This window comes from Phoenix dactylifera, chromosome 9, assembly GCF_009389715.1.
Source record: "Phoenix dactylifera cultivar Barhee BC4 chromosome 9, palm_55x_up_171113_PBpolish2nd_filt_p, whole genome shotgun sequence".
NCBI lineage: Eukaryota > Viridiplantae > Streptophyta > Magnoliopsida > Arecales > Arecaceae > Phoenix > Phoenix dactylifera.
Window position 1 is genome coordinate 18739115 of NC_052400.1, and position 19136 is coordinate 18758250.

Below are 19136 nucleotides of genomic sequence, written 5' to 3' on the forward strand. Positions count from 1 at the left end.
TTAAAGCTATTGTTCAGTTCTCTCTCTCTCTCTCTAAAATACATCTGACTGTACATATTTGTATAGCTATTGCTCAGTTCTCTCTCTCTCTCTCTCTCAAATAAAAAAGATTACTATAGCTAAATTACCAAAGCCATCATGTACATTTGAGTTGCTTGCTTCTGTCGAAGCATCCAAGGGATGCCCGTATCTGTCTAGCGAGGTCACAGTGAAAACTTTGTCAAGCGCGAGTCGCCACTTTTTAACCATTCCTACCCATGGTGAGGAGGAGGCCCTGCAGCCGTGAGATCATCGTCATGATATTCTATTTCGACATTGTTAGTTGTTCCAAAGCCCATGGCAATACCATTTTCTCCTTGAGATGGTGTGATAGGTACACTGGAGAGTTGAGCTTCATTCTTCTCCCAGAACATCATAGACCTCCACAGTTTTTTGCTCTTAGACATCAGAGACCTCAATAGTCTTCTGAACCTCTCTCCTGGGGGCGCATCTGCTTGTTGGTGGGAGGTAAGGTTTCTTTGGATCAAACGAGCAATGAACAACAGAAAAACAGTTGTTGAAATGCCACCAGTAAAGAGGAAGAGCACCCAAACGTGGTCAAGACTTAAGCTGTCTGTTTTACCATCGTTATAATCTGGGCTTGGGCAGTTGGACAAAGAGAAGGAGAACCACTTTTTTTCCAGTTGCTTCAGTGTCCCGTCCTCGTTGAGCTCCAAAATGGCTCCAGAAATATCTGCAGCTACTGGTGAACCTTTCTGGAATACCTGAAGGAAAGTGCGTAGTGGTGACGATAAACCGAATGGCTGATGGTCATCAATGAAGTGTGGAGTTTTTTGTACATGCATTATTTCTTGGAAAGAAAGAATGAAAGATAGGTCTAGAGGGAGCTCCTCTATTTAATATTGATTATGTCCCTCATATATAATATTGAAAAATTTTCAAATTTGCTGTTGTACTGTAGATGTACTCATTCCCTACTTTTTTCCCTTTCTTTTCTCTCTCCTCTCTCTTTAAGTTATTATATCTTGTTTTAAATTTATTATTTATTATGTGTGTGAGCTTATTTAAGTAACAGAGTGACCATATACACACATTCATGCATTCAATTTATCTATTTTTATTTTAATTTTTTTTGTTATTTTGAATTTGTGTATGTAAGCTTGTACATCCACATCCATATATACTTTCTTTTGCCAGCAGTCAGATGTAGCTGCTCCAGGTTGCAGCAGTGTTGGAAGAAAAGCATGTTCCTAACCCTTCTTAGTTCCTTTTGGTGGCAAAGAACCCTTTCTTGTTCACAAAGTTATTTTGAATCAATTAGGATTCTGCTTTACCAGCTAGTAGAAGTATGATTGATTAGAGGAGAGTGGACTTGAATTTTAAGAAAATTAGTGCTAAAAGAAATAAAAACCATGAAAGGAGCTCAAGAATATTTCAAGAAAAAACGTCTCTGTTTCTGTACTTCTTCAAAGGTTCTTTATACATTGAACATTTGAGGCAAAACCTTAGATAGCCATGAGATCATCCTAACTCTTCTCTATCCTTTGTATCTATAATTGTGTTCTCGTCACTTCTCTCACCCCCACCCCCCAACTTCTCCATCCTCATTGTACCCTCTTTTGTAAATACCTTATTTCACTCTTAATAAAATTTTGGAGGAGTTAAATTTCTTCTTGTTAATTTTCCTCCAATGTCTGACCAAAGATCCGATGCTATAATCTGATAGATCGGTTCATGATATAAAAGTTGGAACCTTTTGTAAAATCAAATAGGTTAAATTGAATATGTCTTACTATCCAATCAAAAAGAATGGGTCTTATTTAAAATTCTAAAGTCGGCAATCCACAAACTCAAGATCTAAATTAAAAATGGCCCTTGAATGAGAAAGGACTAATAAACAAACATTGAATTGCATGTAACATGAAGTTTCAAAAATAGAATTTGATCCTAAACAACCTAGTTTGCTTACCCAATAAGTTAGAGCCTAACCAATTTTGCTCGCAAAACGATTGATTTAGATGCAGGCCAGGCAATTCTAAATAGTAATTATAACAGAATTGTAGAAAGAAATATGCAGATTAAGTCGACCTATATTACAAAACTTGTAAATTCAACATGTAACCTAAAACAGATGACACCAATTTTAGTCTTAAATTCTTAATCAATGATAAGGACTGCAAGCGACGCATATACTGTGTTGCTCTAATCAATGATATTAACCACCAAACTATATCTTATTAAGAATTGCAGTACCTTTACTTATGAAGCTTTAAAAGAGTTGGGCTACTTACAAAACCAAAGCCGCCAAGCCAATGGGTCTCCCCGTAGACGGCGTAACCATCATGCCGTGAAAGAAATACTGGTAGATATGGAGTCTCAAGGTAAGCAGCAGTGATGTTTCCACTCTCAAAAGCTTTGGAATAGTTCTCTACTGCTCTAAGCTTCTCGATCATTTGTTCTTTATAGCCTAACACATCTTGCAGGTACTTCACAACAAACGAGTCACCATCACACCCAACCTTCCTGTGATCCACCACTGGTTCAAGCTTTTGGTTAGTCATGATAGAACTAAGGGTGTTGGTGTAGCTGGAAGCCAGAATCATTACAACAAAGAGCCATGGTATGACCACTGTTTTGGCGTAGCAACTATAGACCGTTCCTGCAAAAAGTAATAAAAATATATAGTACTGACAAGAATCTATAATGTACTTGTCTTAAAAAAGATAGAATTTAGCATGTATTTCTGAGTTTTAATTGACATGACCTCTAGGCTGTCACGGAGAAATTAAATCCAATTCATACCTTTCATCAGAATATGACGTTTGCTTTTATTTTACTACCAAATGGAGAGGAAAAAAAAGTTGAGTCCCTAGATGCAACTCCAACCCATGGTGTCTGCTTTCACTAAATTTATCCCTTTCCAAACCCATTTTGTACTAAATGACTAAATTTATTCTCTCCAAAAATTATGGTCTTGAATCGTGGCTGTTATAATGAATACGGAGAGAGCCTGTAATCTTATATTTTGATAATGAATATCTAAATAATACAAATTATTTGACAGCAATCTCTATATTGTATCTTCGCGCAAAAAAGGTAATTCACATTTCTTCACACGGATCTACTATTGGATCATGCAATAGTTGCTTCAAAAACTGTGCAGACAAATGAAGGAGTATAGAGTGCTTTAAGAGCCGAGTGTGGTGTTGTTGGATTGTTGATGTCCCAAAAAAGACCAATAATTTTGTATAAAATATACAACCCAAACCCCATCCCTCTCACGGCGGACATGAAAAATAGTTGCACGGTGACAGTTGCCCTGTTTCCTTTAATAAAATATTATTTAAATTCAAAATTTGTTCCTATTTCTATTCCGAAAAAGCTTGGACTATATAAAACTAAGTTTTTATTGGGTAAAAAGTGACTTCTACAAAAAATATTGTTATTCTACTTTTATTTCTTGTTATTTTCCTTTATAATACTGTTATAATCCTAAATTATTCCAAATTACACATGATGGGGCAAATGATGGTTATTCTGATAGTTATAATTGTCAATCACAGTTTCAATATTGGTCCGTTATAATAGAATAACATAATCGAACCTTTCCAAAAGCTAGCTGGTTTGAGGATATAGTGAATTCATGTTCCCTTCCCCTAGGTTTATACATTGGTTTGGACATTTGGGCCTTAAATGAGGTTAATATTGTTTTTGTTGTATAGTTATTAGTTGGACTATTTTCTTAGCTAGCGAGCTTTGGTCTTTCTACATATTCTGAAATAAAAATGGATGGAAATCTTCAAAAGATGATGTCACCATGTGCATGGAAGATGCTACAGAAGATCAACCAAAGCGTGGCTCCAAGCTGCGTCCACCAGGGGCCGTGAAACTCGGGATTTTTCTCGTGTTCAAGGTACCAGATTATGATCCCTGTGTAGATTAAGGTGGCGAAGATCAGGGCCCATACTGCCTTGGAGAATGGCTTGGTGAGCATCAACGTTTCGTGATCTGGTTTCACACGAACCAACATGGATAAACCGGACCCAAGAAATGGCTGGGTGAACGTGACGTTCGCCGAACGCTTAGCTAGTATAGTGACGTCCCCCACCACAGCATCAAGAACCTGTGAAAAACTGACATGTGTTGATATTTCAAGATCTTAAAGCATCAGACCATCTAGTGATCTTAAAGTTGCAGTACAGGCTTGATGAACGGGAAGAACAGAAAAATCAACGATTGCTTCTATAATCACGCACGCTCGAGCAAAATCGAAACTCGTGCGCTGCCACTGAGAAACTAAAGAACTACTTTGCAGAGGGATATTATGCGTTCAGAAAGGATTCCTTAATTCCACCTCCCTTGCCCATCTTTTTATTAAAAAATTTCTCCGGGAGATTAATGAGAGAGTGAGAACGACCCTCCTGCGGCCCTGCCGTATCCCTGGAAATCCCTGCAGAATAAACCTGCTAGATAGAAAGGCAGCGTGGAGCTTCAAGAAGATTCGTCGTCAGCACTCAGCAATCATTTAGGATACATGCATATAATCGCTATGATAATAAAAATTCAGATTAAATGAACCTTCCGTATTCACAAAAGAAAAAAAGAACTAAAGTGTTATTCTTAGAAGAATTATGCGGGTTAAAGAGAAGGAAATCATCATGTCAAATGTCAAATGATGTAAAAAGCTTAATCTTGCCAAAAGTTCAGGAAGTCCGAACTAGAACTTTACCTTCAAGGTCACTAGGGAGATGAGCTCATCGTAAGTTCCATCCAAGGGGATGAACTCGTATTCTAGGTCGTACTTCAAACGCTTCAGGGTCTCCTTGAACACAGCGATGCAGAATCCCGTCACTGCCCTCACCTTCCCCGTTTCGTCGTACTCTACCTTCACGAACTGGTCGAAGGCCGTCCGGGCCGGAACCCCAATCCTCTGCCGACCCCACCCACCCGGGACCCTCCATGGGCCTCCAGGCCAGTAGACCGGACCCAAGACATCCACGGCAGGCCTACCAAGGCCCATGTCTCCCACCTCGTTAACGAATCCCGATCCCTTGAGCCAGAATCCCAGTTCTTTATAGCTCTTGCCCACAACATTGACTACCCGAAAAGCCGGGGAGCCCTTCCCCTCTGCTAGGCTCCCATCTTTTCTGAAACTAATCGGCCCGCTGAGCCCAGTAAATTGACAAGAGAGAATCCCTTCGAACAGCGTCTTGCGCTGCTTCGCGGTCTCAGATGCGGCGCGAGCGATGACGCGCAGCGCATCATAAGCTCGCAAAGCCAAGACTCCCGGGTCGACGTACTTCTCCCCTTCCTTTCCGTAACTGGATTCGTATCCCTGCCGGAATTTGGTATGGAAGTCGCGGTAGGAGTCGGTGGTCTCGTTGAAATAGATCTTGATACCTACCACGCCTTGCATGTAAGAAGAGAGGAACGACGGCGGGAGGGCCGAGTCAAAGAGGGTGGTGATATCATCGTTGGTGATCCAGACGTGGCCCTTCGCCGTCATTCCCAACCTCTTTGCCTCCTGGAAGAGATGGACGGTCAATAACGAAGATGCCCGGACGATGATGTACACCTTGGGCAGCTGTCTCCGCACCCTCTCCAACTCTCGACGCACCGCGGCCTTTGGGTCAGGGAGCGAGCCCATTGGTGGGAAGGCGGCGCCGTAGGCTATATCGGATCCGACGTCTCGTAGGTAGTTAGATAAAAGAGCGATAGTTGCGTAGATGCTGCCGTACGCGTCGTCTTCGTAGAGCGCGATGACCCTCCTCCAGTTGTAGGATTTCACTAGGTCCGCGAGGCATTGCACTTGTCCCGAATCCGGGTACGACACGCGGACCAAGAAGGGTCTGGGTGCCAAGGCCAGCGGAGGGTTCGCCGCGAGAGAGAGCACCGGAATTTTGGCCTGACCGCCGAGCACTGCCACCGTGTCCGCCTCCGGCCATGGTACTGTGCTGACAATTACTTCTGCTCCCCAGTCGATGAGATTTTTAGCTGCATTCGAACGCGTTTGAATAGTTTTAGCAAGTTGGGACAAATTTTTCTTCTTTCACGTTATCATTTGTCTAAATTACCGTCTGAAGTTGATCGTAGCTGATTGCTGCTGTTGGAATCGCTGACATGGAGTAGTAACGTAGAAGTGGAATTGAATTGTTGGGCTGCGATCTCAATGGCCATCTTTTGCTCTCTTCCAGTGCGAGACTTAGTGTTAACGATGGCACCGATGTGAACAGTACTGAGTGCTCTACCGGAGAGGAGGAGATAAGAGCAGCATGATAAAAAAAGGAAGCGAAGACAGGTCGTAGGTTTCATGGACATCTACATAAGTTACTCCTCGGCTCTTGGGGAAGAGGAGCTTTTTAGGCTAGGGCTAGCAGGCTTTAGGTACAAACGGCTAGCATGTGCTAATTTTAAAGGAGACGAGAGAGTGGAAAGAGCGACGAAATGGAATAGTTATTGGTTGGACCCTATCCACCAGCTCACCTATGGACCAATCCCACAACCAAAGTATGCCAAAGATAAATAGGGACACATCATGTTCGTGCATGTCTCCCTATAGTTTGTCATAACTGTATTATTTACGTTCCTAAATTATGTATAAATATTCAAAATCTTCCCAATGAATAACCAATATGAAATTAAACATATATCCTAGCTAGTATCTTCGCCAGATTAAGGATCCAAATTTATTCAAATTCAATCACAAATGCCACGATCAACCTGTGATAACTCCAAATGGGCATTTGCTGCGTTGTCTCATAATCCACATAGCTCATGGGATCTGACTGAATTTGTAACAACCCAAAAATCTCACCCAAAAAAACTAGTTGGATGGTATTATTTGAATTTCTAGTCTCTATACGTACCCAAGATCTTCTCGGCAAACAACCAATATGAGACTAAACAAATGCCCGCATAATTCCTCACATAAAATGAAAAATAGAATCGGTGATAGTGTTGGAAGAAGGCTGACCCCGTTTGGGAGTTCACCTTTTCCCAGCACGTGCAACGAATGTGCAATCCTTTTCTTTTTGTGGGGGAACGAGCTTTCGGCCCTAATTTGGTAATGAGCTACCGGCACGTGCCCATCTTAATCCCCAAGCCAGTCAAACGGACCAAGCTCTAGCAGGGTATTACAGTTGGACCGGTCGGCCGCCGAGCTGGTGGACCTGCTCAAACTTATAATCTCACGACGAAATAGAACTATTGCTTCCTCGTAAGTGTACGCCGTTTTGGGTTTGCTTGCAACTTGCCGAAGAGCAATCTCTGAAAGCAACCCTGACCCAGGGAATCTAAAACCTTCCGTTCCGATCTCTTGGAAAGTAAACAGAGCACTTATCTGAGAAAAAATATTCAGTACTCGACAGACCCGCGTGTAAAGAAAACTGCCCCGTCTACAATGACAACCACAAAGTGTACATGGTAGAAAGGGATCGATCATTGAAAAAATACTTTGCCAGGAGATTTGGGTGTTGAAAAAGTGGCCAACGGAGAATTTGCGTTAAAATCCCTTCCATGGGAGGACCTGCCAGTAAGTTCACCTGAACCAACGGAGAAGAATTTACTCCCCGTCAACCGCGTTCAGACATTCCATTGGACAACTTACCGTCGTTCTTTCCTTCCCTCTCACATCAATGTTGCCGCTAGAGATGGAAGATTATCGCAGACGAGACCTCTAAGGTCCACAAGCTAAAAACTTTCGGTTAATTATTTCGCGGTCCCTACATGGACGGCGGTGTCGGAAGACTTCGTATTGACCGGAACATAATTCGCTGTCCGCAAGATACTGGATTTATAACTTACGATCCGCATCTTTAAGTTAAAATGCCAAAAATACCTCCATCGGGCGTCCGTCCAAATGATCCATCTTTTTCTCAAGCTTCACATCGACGTGACTCGCGGTCAATACCAAGCAAAGCAACCTTCATAAATCAAAAAAAATTCCATTGAAAATATTGTCTTTATCTATTAACAAGATAAAAATATTATATAGCTTTATACAACCATTACCCCATCCTACGGAAAAGTGACATGCTTATTCATTTTCAATTTCGGTTGGGGATGATATTAACTAGCCTAGTTTGTGGCTTTTCCTTCATGATACTTCATCAGAGATATTAACAATCCGACCCCTCCCCGCAAGCATCACGCTTCAACACATTCTTTACCACCACGATACGTGTATATACTTAATATTCCACAACACACGTAATATAATATTTTACATACACACTTAATATAGAATGGTACATACTTAATATAGCATGGTATACACTTAATATAAAATGGCACAAACTTAATATACCAAAGTATACACTTAATATAATATAGTACACAGATAATAGAATACAACATACAGTTACTATATAATGGTACACTGTTAATATGACATAGTAAATAGTTAAAATCCCAATGATATCCATATATTAGTTCCTCTCCTCAAATTAAAACCATTATTGGGGGCTATTGATTCTCATTCTCTGCTATCGTAGTGCAGTCCCACTCTACCGGATCACCCACATGAATTCCATCCTCTACCATGCTTCTACCACCTCCCTTCATCCTCTTTTTCACAGACATAACTACCAACCTCTCTGAGGTCCACTAGTCCCATGCCTACGTGATCAAGATTGGCCTCATCCAGCCTTCGGTTGAAAATTCTCTTCGTCGCTAATCGCTATCACCGTCAAGGAGCCCTCAGTGCACAGTTAATATCTTCCAGTAAATAGTTATTAGATACGTGTACACACTTAATATATCATAGTACATAAGCATACTTAATACATCATAGTATATAGTTAATATAACATAGTTAATATCCTCTTGTACACAGTTATAAGATATATGTACACACTTAATATACCATAATACATAATTATATATCACAGTACACCTGTACAAACTTAATATACCATAATGCAGTATAAAGTTAATGTCTCCTAATATATAGTTACTAGATACATGTACAAACTTAACATACCATAGTACATAGTTAATATACCACAATATATACTTAATATACCATAGTATATAGTTAATATAACACAGTACAAAGTTAATATCTCCTAGTGCACAATTAGTAGATACATGTACACACTTAATATACTATATTATACAGTTACTATATCATAGTACAAAGTTATTAGATATGCATACATACTTAATATACCATAGTATATAATTAATATACCACAATATACACTTAATATACAACAATATATAGTTAACATAATGCAATACACAGTTAATATCCCTTAGTACATAGCTATTAGATACATGTATATACTTAATATACCGTACTGTACATGTTATATCATAAATTCTGTAGGTATTTTCCTTAATGACTGTGCTATATTAGATATTTTACTAAGCATAAACTATTTTGCATGTATAGAAAGAAGGTCAGGGTCTTATCAAGCATATATTATCTTGGTATATATGTAAGAGAATTGTCAAGTCATCCTTTTTTTTGGCACACAATTAACATAATTGATAAACCAAAATATACTAAAACTTGTTTAAGATCCATAATGGTTTGTCGTGTAATATATCAGGCTCATTTATTTATTTAATCCAAATTCAGAAAATTGATTCATCATGAATATGTTCAGGTAGCAATCAAGTCTAGATTACTGCAAAATCAAGTCAGATTTGGTTTGATACGATTTCACCCAATTTTGCTTGAAATTGACACGGTCGCCCATTAGGACCTGGTAAGCTTTCTTTGGACATGACTTCAATTAATAGGTAGGTCAAGTCAGGCTGAAGTTTTGTTTGTGTGGGTTAAAACAACTCATCAATAGTCTCTTGCCCCAGCACCTAGGTTGAATTTCTTTTAAATCTTTTAAAAAAAATAAAAAAGCCTCCCATTCAATCAAAAAAAAACTAACAGCTCTGATGATGGCAGTGGACCGGGAGAGAGGGCCGGGGAGGGAAATGTTGGTGAAGCTGAAAGAGCAGTAGAAGATAGAGGAGGATGACTGTGGAAAAGATCGATGGAAGGGCATGGAGGACGACTGAGGCCGGGGGGTGCTGGTGGATGAGGAAAGGGTCAAGCTCAAGGGATGCTGGCGGATGAGAAGGACCACCAGAGGTGAGGTGTGGATCAATGGAAGGGAGGGAAGAAAGCGAGAGCCGGTGGTCAAGACAAGTTGCAGGTTGAACAAGTAGAGCGAGGTGGCAGACTGAGAGGGACATGCAGGAGAGTACAAGAGAAGATGGAGTTTGACAAGCTAGGAGTGGGAAAGTCAGGAAAGAAGGTTCGGTATAAAGAAATTAATATGGAAGGCATTTTTATCCTCTAGGGATCTATAGTTAAAAACGAATTTGTCTGCGGACCGGATGTTATAAAACGAGTTCACAGAGGTAACAATTAAAGCATGGTCCAAGGATGGACCGGCGATTAATTTCCTCAAAAACTTTTTACTTTGTTTCCAAACTTGGAGATGGCATGGGAGCGGGTTGTGTTCTACATGCATCATGTCATTTGATTGTCCCATATAGTGCAGGTCCTTGGATTGCCATCAACATAAATGCAATAGAACTAACATCTGCGATAATAAAATGTATCACATGAGATGAAAAAATTCTGCATCCAATGCCTAGCTTTAAGTAGATTGCAAATAATATCAGCCATGAAGTTGGTGGTGTGATTGCCTTCTGAACAAAATGTGAAGCAGTGGATTTCGTTCAAGATTTGCCAACATGCATTTTATTATTCTCATAAGCGATTTGCCAATCCCTATTCCACCAAAAATTAGTGACCTAGCCCCCCTCGATCTACAATCAGCCCCCCTTGATCTACAATCAGCTACGTTGGAAGTTAGACATTACAATATTAATGCTCTCCTATGATAGAGTTTGCGATATTATTGTTCTCAAAATGAAAATAATGATAATATGACAACCTAGCGTTTGAAACAACTGATATTGTTAACTTATGTTCATTTTCTAATTGCTTGCATCTGCACTTAAAAGTTGCCACTTATATATATATATATATATATATATATATATATATATATATATATATATATATATATATATATATATATATATATATATATATATATATATATATATATATATATAGTGGGTTCTCAATTGCAAGGCTGGCCAAAATCATGTTAGAGGTCGAGATTAAAATGTTACACACACACACAAAAAAAAAAAAAAAAACTAGATTAAGAAAATGTTGGCTTTGGGTTTAAAAACTAGCAGGTCAGCTAAGATTGTCAAACATTGAATATGAATTTCGTTTGGGTTTGAGGTTGGGCACGGACTCATGCCTAGTCGGACCAAAGCAAAGAGTGATGTTTGGGCCAGGTTAAGGCTTGATCTGCTTAATTCTTGGTTCAGGCCTTCTTAGGTTTGGGCCCAGTAGGAACACAATAATTCTAGCTCCGAAAAGCCTTAGCTTCGGGTTGGGCCGTCACATGACAATTCTATTAAAACAAGGTCCTTGTGGGGGTTATCCTTATTTCAGTAATTGGACATCTATTATGCGATTAAGGATCAATATGTTTTATCTTTTGACTTTTTTTGGATGTATCCGTACCCATCGTATATGATACATCTGCTCTAGCAAAACTAAAAAAAGATCAATAATGTCTTTTATTTGAAATTCTAATATATAGAAAGTACTGCATAAGGAGGCGGAGAGTTCTGAGCCTCTGTTGACCCAATTTTTGAATTTGGGCTCTGATCATTTCTCATATGAAAAAGTGCTGACTAGCGTACAACTAAGGTCTTTTTTTTATTTTTTTTACCTTCTTTTATCGATGGGGGCGGCTTCTTATCCTCTACCCTCTACCCACCCTTATCCAGGATGGAGCTCAAGCTCCTAGGTTGATAAAACTATTTTTTTTATTTTTTGATGAAGAGGGACGCAAAACCATCCGGCCTTTATTAGAAAAATAAAATTTACATATACTATTTATAAAGAATTTACAAACAAAAAAATAAAAAACTTTTACAAAAAGTAGTGGTCTATAAGTAGATCTATTAAACTATTCAATAAGTTGAACAATCTCATATGCGATTTGAAGGATCTCTATATCTTCAATATGCAACTAGATCGATAAAACTATTGCTCGTCGTATAACTAAAGATTGAAGCGAGAGCCGACACTACGTGTGATCAAACCTCCGCCCCTTGTTTGAAGAAGTAAAGACCATACTAAAGGTAGATTGCAGTACCCACTTAAGATCAAGACTCGGGATGAAATAATAAATTCTGATTTTCATATGGGAGCTTCCACATTTTAATGTTCCACTTTTTTATGTAATGATTAGACTGAAAGAACATTAAACAACCTAAGAAAATCCATCTAGACCCATCACTTCAAAAAACTGAGTAAACAAATTTAAGAATGCCAACTAATTTAGTTGGTATTTAATTAAAAAAAGAGAAAAATGGTTCAATTGGTTGATTCACTAGGGATTGGATATCAATGACTGAATCCTAACCTTCACCATAATTTGTGATCTCAACAGATTTCGATGGACTTTTTGCCTATCTTTTGATGTAATATGAAAAAAATAGCAAATCCATCTATTTTCTAAAAACAATAATTAGATTAGGTAGGTAGCTCAAACTAAACCGAGCCAGACTTACATCAAGCAAATTCCCTAGACTGCTAAACCAATAAGCAATCATAGTGAAAAGGAGCAAGATTTACATAAAGTACATCTGGCCTGAAAGCAAGGCAAGATATCATCTTACAGCCCAAATTGTAGAATTTTTTCACAGCTAAAGCATATGTCTGATCATAATAAATAGCATCAGATAATTACACTATAGCACTTTCCTTTCCTGCTTTAAAACGATCCACTCCCAGTTGAATAGGTGCAGTAAAATATCTACAATCCAATTTGGAGATATGGTGGATTTTTGTAGGCTGCAAAGAAATGAGTTTTTTCCATAAAAAACATACCTCTCCGATAATTAAGACAAGGCCTAGAGTTGCTGGGCCAATAAGATTGATTATTAAAAAAATCTCAATTTATTTGTTTTCTTATGAAACATAAACATCAATGAGTATGGATGATATTTTTTTTTTCCATTTATACGTCTCATCCACCATAGAATTATCAGTGCAGAGATTTTGAAAGTTTTGTAGTTTTGAGCAAGTAACATCCTACATCTTGTCAAATCAAAACAAATATAATTGAAGGCAACAACTGGACTGGAGTTTTCTACTACGATTATAGTTTCCAACCTGACGGCTTATGTACATGGGCCGGGCTTGGGCCAGATATCCAGAACCTGCAGGCGAATTCCTTCGGCGGCTTTACGCGAATGATGGAAATGGGTTGTCAGGGGCCCAAGGATACCTCGGGCCGAACGAAATGCATATGTTTGGATGAGAACAGCATATGCTCCAAAGGAAATCCAATTTATCTTGGTCTTAGAGGATCTAAAGACCATTCCTCGTAGCAAGAGGGGAAAAAAAGAAGAAGAAAGAAAGAAAAAGCTAAGGATCAGGACTAATCAGAAAGGGCTCCGAGGCGATGTCTCTCCATAAAAGTGAAATCACCACGCTTGGCTAGAAATACCCGAATAAGCTGTCTCAAGAAATATCGCGGTGATGCTTCCTTTTCCAAAGCCTTTTGAGTAGTTTTCCGCCTTCCCAGTCTTGTGAATCTTGTGCTCCTTGTAGCCCAATACAGCTTGCAGATACTTCAAAACAAACGAGTTTCCATCACAGCATACCTTGCTGTCAGCTACAACTGGTTCGAAGTTTTCTAGGGCAGTTAAAATATTGTTTGCTGTGAAACCTGATGTTAGGATCCTCCTCGTACACAACGTAAAGGTAATTGCAGTCGGTGAGTTGTATGATTTCCCATAGGTTTTACCATATGCGAAAAATATGGAGGTGAAGATTAACCGGTGCGACTCCTAGCTGCGTCCACAAGGCCTTCAATCATTAGCCTGAGGAAGATTCCAAGCAATGAAGCTTGCAAGTTATAGTGTTGAAGATATTTAATCTAAAATATCTTCCATGTTTACTTGCATGCAGGATTCCGTATTCCCAATATCTTATTCATTGATCCGTGCCTCTGCTGAAACGCCCTTTTTTTTGCCTCGAATTCTAATCCTAATCCCTTGACAAGGTCCTTTTCCTTCCCGTGAGTTGGACTTAAATATAAACTAGTGAACTCTCATGAAAACAGGGAAATAATCCCAAGAATTTAATGGTAGCGCCTGTTTAATTAGATGAGTGGCCCAACTGCCACCGAGCCCCTCCATATGAACGCAAAGTTTTTGGCACTATTCCTTCTTTTCAAGAATTCTTAGCATTGCTTGCTGTCAACTTCCAAAGAGTTTCCGGTACAAATGACAAGTTCTCGTGTCATCATGCTCGATACATATCTATTCTTCGCAAGACCTCGTCTTATTTTATTTATATTTTGAATTGACTGAAAAAATGGCCCCTGGTGGTGTTCACACTAATTCCTTCATGCCACCTTATCTAAGGAACTTCCAGGGTAAGTAGGGGCACCAAATATGTGAACATGAGCGATACTCTTCTTCATTAACCGATGCCCATAAGACATGGTGAGGTGACACGCCCATGGCCCCCCACATTGGAATTATTTGCGCCCGCTGCCTCCATTAACCATACGCGGGTTCGGCCCCTTTCTCGCTTTTGTCGCCTATTGGACTCCTTGAGTAGACGATACCAAATCTTCCCTGTGATCTGGCTCTTGTCGGCATATATTAATTTATGGACAAGAGGGGAAAAATGAGCTTATATATATATATATATATATATATATATATATATATATATATATATATATATATATATATATATATATATATATATATATATATATATATATATATATATATATATATTTAGGTGGATGATTCATACCGTTTTAGTACAGATGCAACTCAATCAACAACCCCGTTGGCCTCTTTATACACATTCATAGCCTATAAGGCTATCTTGTCATATATCATGATCGAGATATCTCGAAGCAGGGGGTGACACTCGCCCACACTACTAGCGCTCCGCTGAATCTAGCCAATAACCATAGCTGAATCACCCTCAAGTTGTATCGCTCTAACCCACAGCACTCGCCGAGCATAGTCTAATTCTATGCAGATTGTTCTCAGCTCAGTCCTTATTACCACTTTAAAATCCGGACTTCTGATAACAAACTCTGCACCTCTCATGTCGCTGTACACATCAAAATTAATCTTGTGGAAGCTCAAGAGTTGTGAAAAATAAGCTTGAGATGACGAAAGATAACATTCCTTGGACGCCTGCAGTTTGAACAAGGGAAACCATAGCAAAAGCCATGACATCTAGTTTGGACACCTGCAGTTTGAACAGGGGAAACCATAGCAAAAGCCATGACATCTAGCGTTAGCTATTGATGGCAATTATAGCAGAAGAGCTGCTTGCTATAGTCCCAATAGCGTGGGAAAGGAAACGGCTGAACGACAAGCCAGCAAAAAATGGTCCTTTTCCTAAAGGAAAACTATACATCATCTAGTGTGGGAAAGGAAGGGGTTGATCAATCAGTAGCACAAACTTTTTTAACAAAGAAATTCCCTTCCAGCTGGTTAACTCAGCAAAACATGAATTAAAGAAAAGATCACTTTTGTTTGGCAGTCAAATAATGTACGCAGACTCTAAGATGTGTTCGGATGTCGGGTATAGATTACATAAATATGAAACAACAACTTCTCTATTGCCTATATTCTTCGGGCCATCTGAACCTTTTGACTCTAGAAACTGGCAAAAAGCTAAAGTGTGAAATTGTCATTAGTTCGACTTCAAGTGTGGTGGCAACAAAAGGGTGCCAGCTCTTCGACATCTCGATTTCAGGCGTAGAGTTACGGGTAGCTTGGATAAGATTGCGTTATGCACGGCATGTGCTGCAGGCGACTCCATCCTCTCGGAGTGGGGATTCAACCATCATGATTAGCTGGGTTCGAAGGGGCCCATACAGTGATAGAGAAGTTCATTTCTTGCTCCACGATATTTGATTGACCGCGGACTGGGTGGCGGCATTTGTAGCGCGTTACTCAAGAGGCGCCCTATGGATTGGAGAGGATGAGATGCCTGGTATATTCTGGGACTTTTTGTTTGCCGATTCTACTAGATGTATTCGTATCCGTATTGTATGATACATCTGTTTCAGCAAAAAAAAAAAAATTGCCATTAGTATTCCAATGGTGATCCAACAAAAAATGAAGCGTAAATTCTCTCTAAAAATATTTCCGTGGGACTCCCACAATTAATGTCGAACTTTAGCTCCGAACTCTTTAGCTTAGAACTCGGGGACTATCACAAAAGCTGAGCTATTTTAACATCAAAATGTGAAATTATGCATAAAAATGAATAATTAATATTTTCTTTTGAAAAAAGTAGCTTCATCAAAATCCAAGCAGGTGGCAGTCAATTTTTCTTTTTATCCTTTTCCTCCTTTTACGACGCACGTACCGTAAGAATGGGCAACTCGTGGAATCCGGAATGCAGGATTGGGAAGGCTGGGGCCACATTGGGTGGTGTGCATCACACCACCGCCGTCGCCACCACCACCTACTAGAGAAAAAGGGAATGGAAAGTGGGCAAAATCCAAACCCAACCTCACCCACCCATCAGCATCGCCATGTGTTTCACCAAAACCACACAAACCAAATCCTCACAACTCACTACTGCGTACCCACCCTTCCATCATGTCACCGTCCTCCTCCATTTCAAACGTCGATCCCTATTATCCCCAACGCATGTGATTGGCCTTTATAGTTTTATTGCCCCAGTGGCAGCCCCACTTGCCTCAGGCCCTCAGTCCCATCCCCTGGGCCCTGACTCGCTAAAATAATTGCAGGATCCACCGCTGTTCCTTGTCATTGTTTGCCGTCCATCGTCATGACATGCGTTCCCATCCATTCTTTTATGGCCTACTTGTGAGGTACGATCCTGAGCCTTGCCACCATTTCAACGGGGTCTTCCCCATTGTTTATTTGTTATTAGGCAGATGGAAACGGTTCAGAAAGATGGTCTGGAACTGCCTACTAATTAGGAACATACTGAGTAGAAAAGTTGTCAATTTTTTTTTTTTGATATATGTGGACTGGTCGGATTCGGTGGAGACAGTCGCCCATGTTTTGTTTGAGTGCCCAAGGGCAGCTCAAGTTTGGAAGAGGACATTATTTTTTCTTTCGGGGTCTGGTGTTGTACCGAGGGACTTTCTACGACAGGTGAGGTCTGCCATTTGATCTTCGAGCACTATAAGGTGGGGTATTACTGTCGTCTACTTAGCTTATCATATTTGGCTAGATAGAAATGCTAGAGTCTTCGAAGACAGGAGGGCACCCCTGAGGTCTGTTGTAGAATGGGCTCTCCATCAGGCAGTAAAGATCATTAAAATTGTTGGGTTTGATTCATCTACGATGGCTAGGGACATTTGGAACCCCCTCTTCACTGCCACAATGCCTAGGTTTGCTTTTATTTCTTGGGAGCCCCCACCTTCTAGCCATCTTAAGATAAATTTTGATGGGAGCCCGCCCACCAGCGGCGATAGTGCTGAAGTGGCATTTGTGATCAGAGACCAATGCTCCAGGCTGATTGCTGCGGAAGAATGTCGTTACTGCGAGGCTTTTGCTTTTGAGACGGAGCTTAGGACTGCATGGGAGGGGCTGGCTGGCTGTATCATTCTGGAGGAAAATTCTATCTCGTTGACTGAGGCTTACGGGATGAGGGGTGGGATGAGGCAGAGCACCCGCTCCTAGGCGACATACGACGGATGCTGCGGGAGTTTCATGCTGCCCAGGTCAGGCATGTCCTTCGAGAGACCCAGCAGTTTTCCGTTTCTTTTACTTTGTGTAGTCTTCTTGCCAGTAATGCAGTTGATTGTGTCCATACCGATGTACCTTATATAATAATAATAATAATAAAATAAAAAATAAAAAAGAAAGACCGGTAGGTGCACATGGCTCGAGTGTTAGTGGTGCGTGTATAACGACCCATCTCGCACTATAAAAGCCAAACCTTGCTCATTTGGGACATAACTCCCATCCCTTCCGATTTCCTTTATTCCAGTGCTATAGCTTTCTACTACTTTTTCACAGATCGTTTCTTTCGCGAGCTAGCAAGATGGCATCCATCCCTACTGAGAGCTGGGACTGCAACTTGGAGGACAAAAACTTGGAAAGGCTCGGGGTGGCGCCGGAGGTTGACGGCGCCCTTCTCATGGAATTGCTCGAGGAGTCATACGCCGACGAGGCCGAGGATGACCAGCTAAGATGCGTCATGCGATCTCTGGAAGCGGAGATCAACCATGCCGATCCGATGGTGCTCGGCGATGGTGAGTCCACCACCGGCCCTCATGGCGATATCGCGGATGGTGGGATTTGGGAGGATATATTATCGGATTTTAATAGCTATGATGGTTGGAGATCGCCAGCATACCTGGTAGAGGACCCTTTTGATTTGGTGGACATGGAGGTGGGTAATGGCGTGGGGAATTGGTGCATGGAAGTAGGGGCGTGCGAGGGTGATATGGTTGCGTATGGAGAGCTAAGAGAGTACGGTGGCTTTTACTATGGTGAGGGCGCCATGGAGCAAGCTTATAGTCCGTTGTGGCAGTGAGTTTGATCTTTGTACTTAGGTGAGGAAGTGGAATCTTTTTTTTCTTTCTTTTTTCACGAAAATAGATTCACCGATCATAATAAATTCTCAATTTTATCATGAAATAGATTGATTTTTATGTTTTTAATCCAGTCTCAAAAAGGTTTCATGCTTTTAATCATTACATTAAGAAAAATTTGTTGAACATATCCAGAGTCCGGGCGATACGGCTGCAACCAGTTCAAATCCGGGTGGCGTTCTCACCTCCCTTTACCTCAGAAAAAAAGGGACAAAAAAGAAGACAGTTGGACAGTCAAATCGATCATTCAAACTGTTCGAATTTTGTTGGGCGGAAATTACAAAATTTTCCTTTGTTTGGTTCGCTAATCGCGCTGTGCTTGGGTCAGAAGCCAACTCAAAAATTTGAGAAAGTATGAAAGAGATCTAAGTCGCGGATCCTGAACAAACTAACGGCTATAAAATTCAAGACACACACATACACCTTTTTTATTTTTTAAATTAGGACGCCCAAGTTTATATCTTC

General features: G+C 40.3%; 2 protein-coding genes across 2 annotated transcripts; one reads left to right on the top strand and one right to left on the bottom strand.

Moving 5' to 3' along the window:
• Positions 1–251: 251 nt before the first annotated feature.
• LOC103701251 (glutamate receptor 2.7-like) lies at positions 252–6177 on the bottom strand. The gene is made up of 5 exons (XM_008783250.2): positions 6075–6177; positions 4730–5994; positions 3817–4123; positions 2292–2659; positions 252–764 (listed from the first exon to the last, which is right to left on the bottom strand). Exons 1-5 carry the CDS (start codon positions 6175–6177, stop codon positions 252–254), a joined length of 2556 nt encoding a protein of 851 aa, XP_008781472.2.
• An 11864-nt stretch (positions 6178–18041) lies between these two features.
• Positions 18042–18979, top strand: LOC103699609. Its single transcript, XM_039130327.1, has 2 exons — positions 18042–18632; positions 18807–18979. The coding sequence occupies exon 1, from the start codon at positions 18119–18121 to the stop codon at positions 18611–18613; it is 495 nt and encodes a 164-aa protein (XP_038986255.1). The 5' UTR covers positions 18042–18118; the 3' UTR covers positions 18614–18632; positions 18807–18979.
• Positions 18980–19136: the final 157 nt, after the last annotated feature.

Coding starts and splice junctions, on each gene's coding strand:
- LOC103699609 (XM_039130327.1), top strand. CDS start 18,119: ATGGCATCCATCCCTACTGAGAGCTGGGACTGCAACTTGGAGGACAAA.
- LOC103701251 (XM_008783250.2), bottom strand. CDS start 6,177: ATGGCCATTGAGATCGCAGCCCAACAATTCAATTCCACTTCTACGTTA. Junction 5,995..6,074: donor GCTACGATCAACTTCAGACG/GTAATTTAGACA, acceptor GTTCGAATGCAG/CTAAAAATCTCATCGACTGG. Junction 4,124..4,729: donor TCTCCCTAGTGACCTTGAAG/GTAAAGTTCTAG, acceptor AGTTTTTCACAG/GTTCTTGATGCTGTGGTGGG.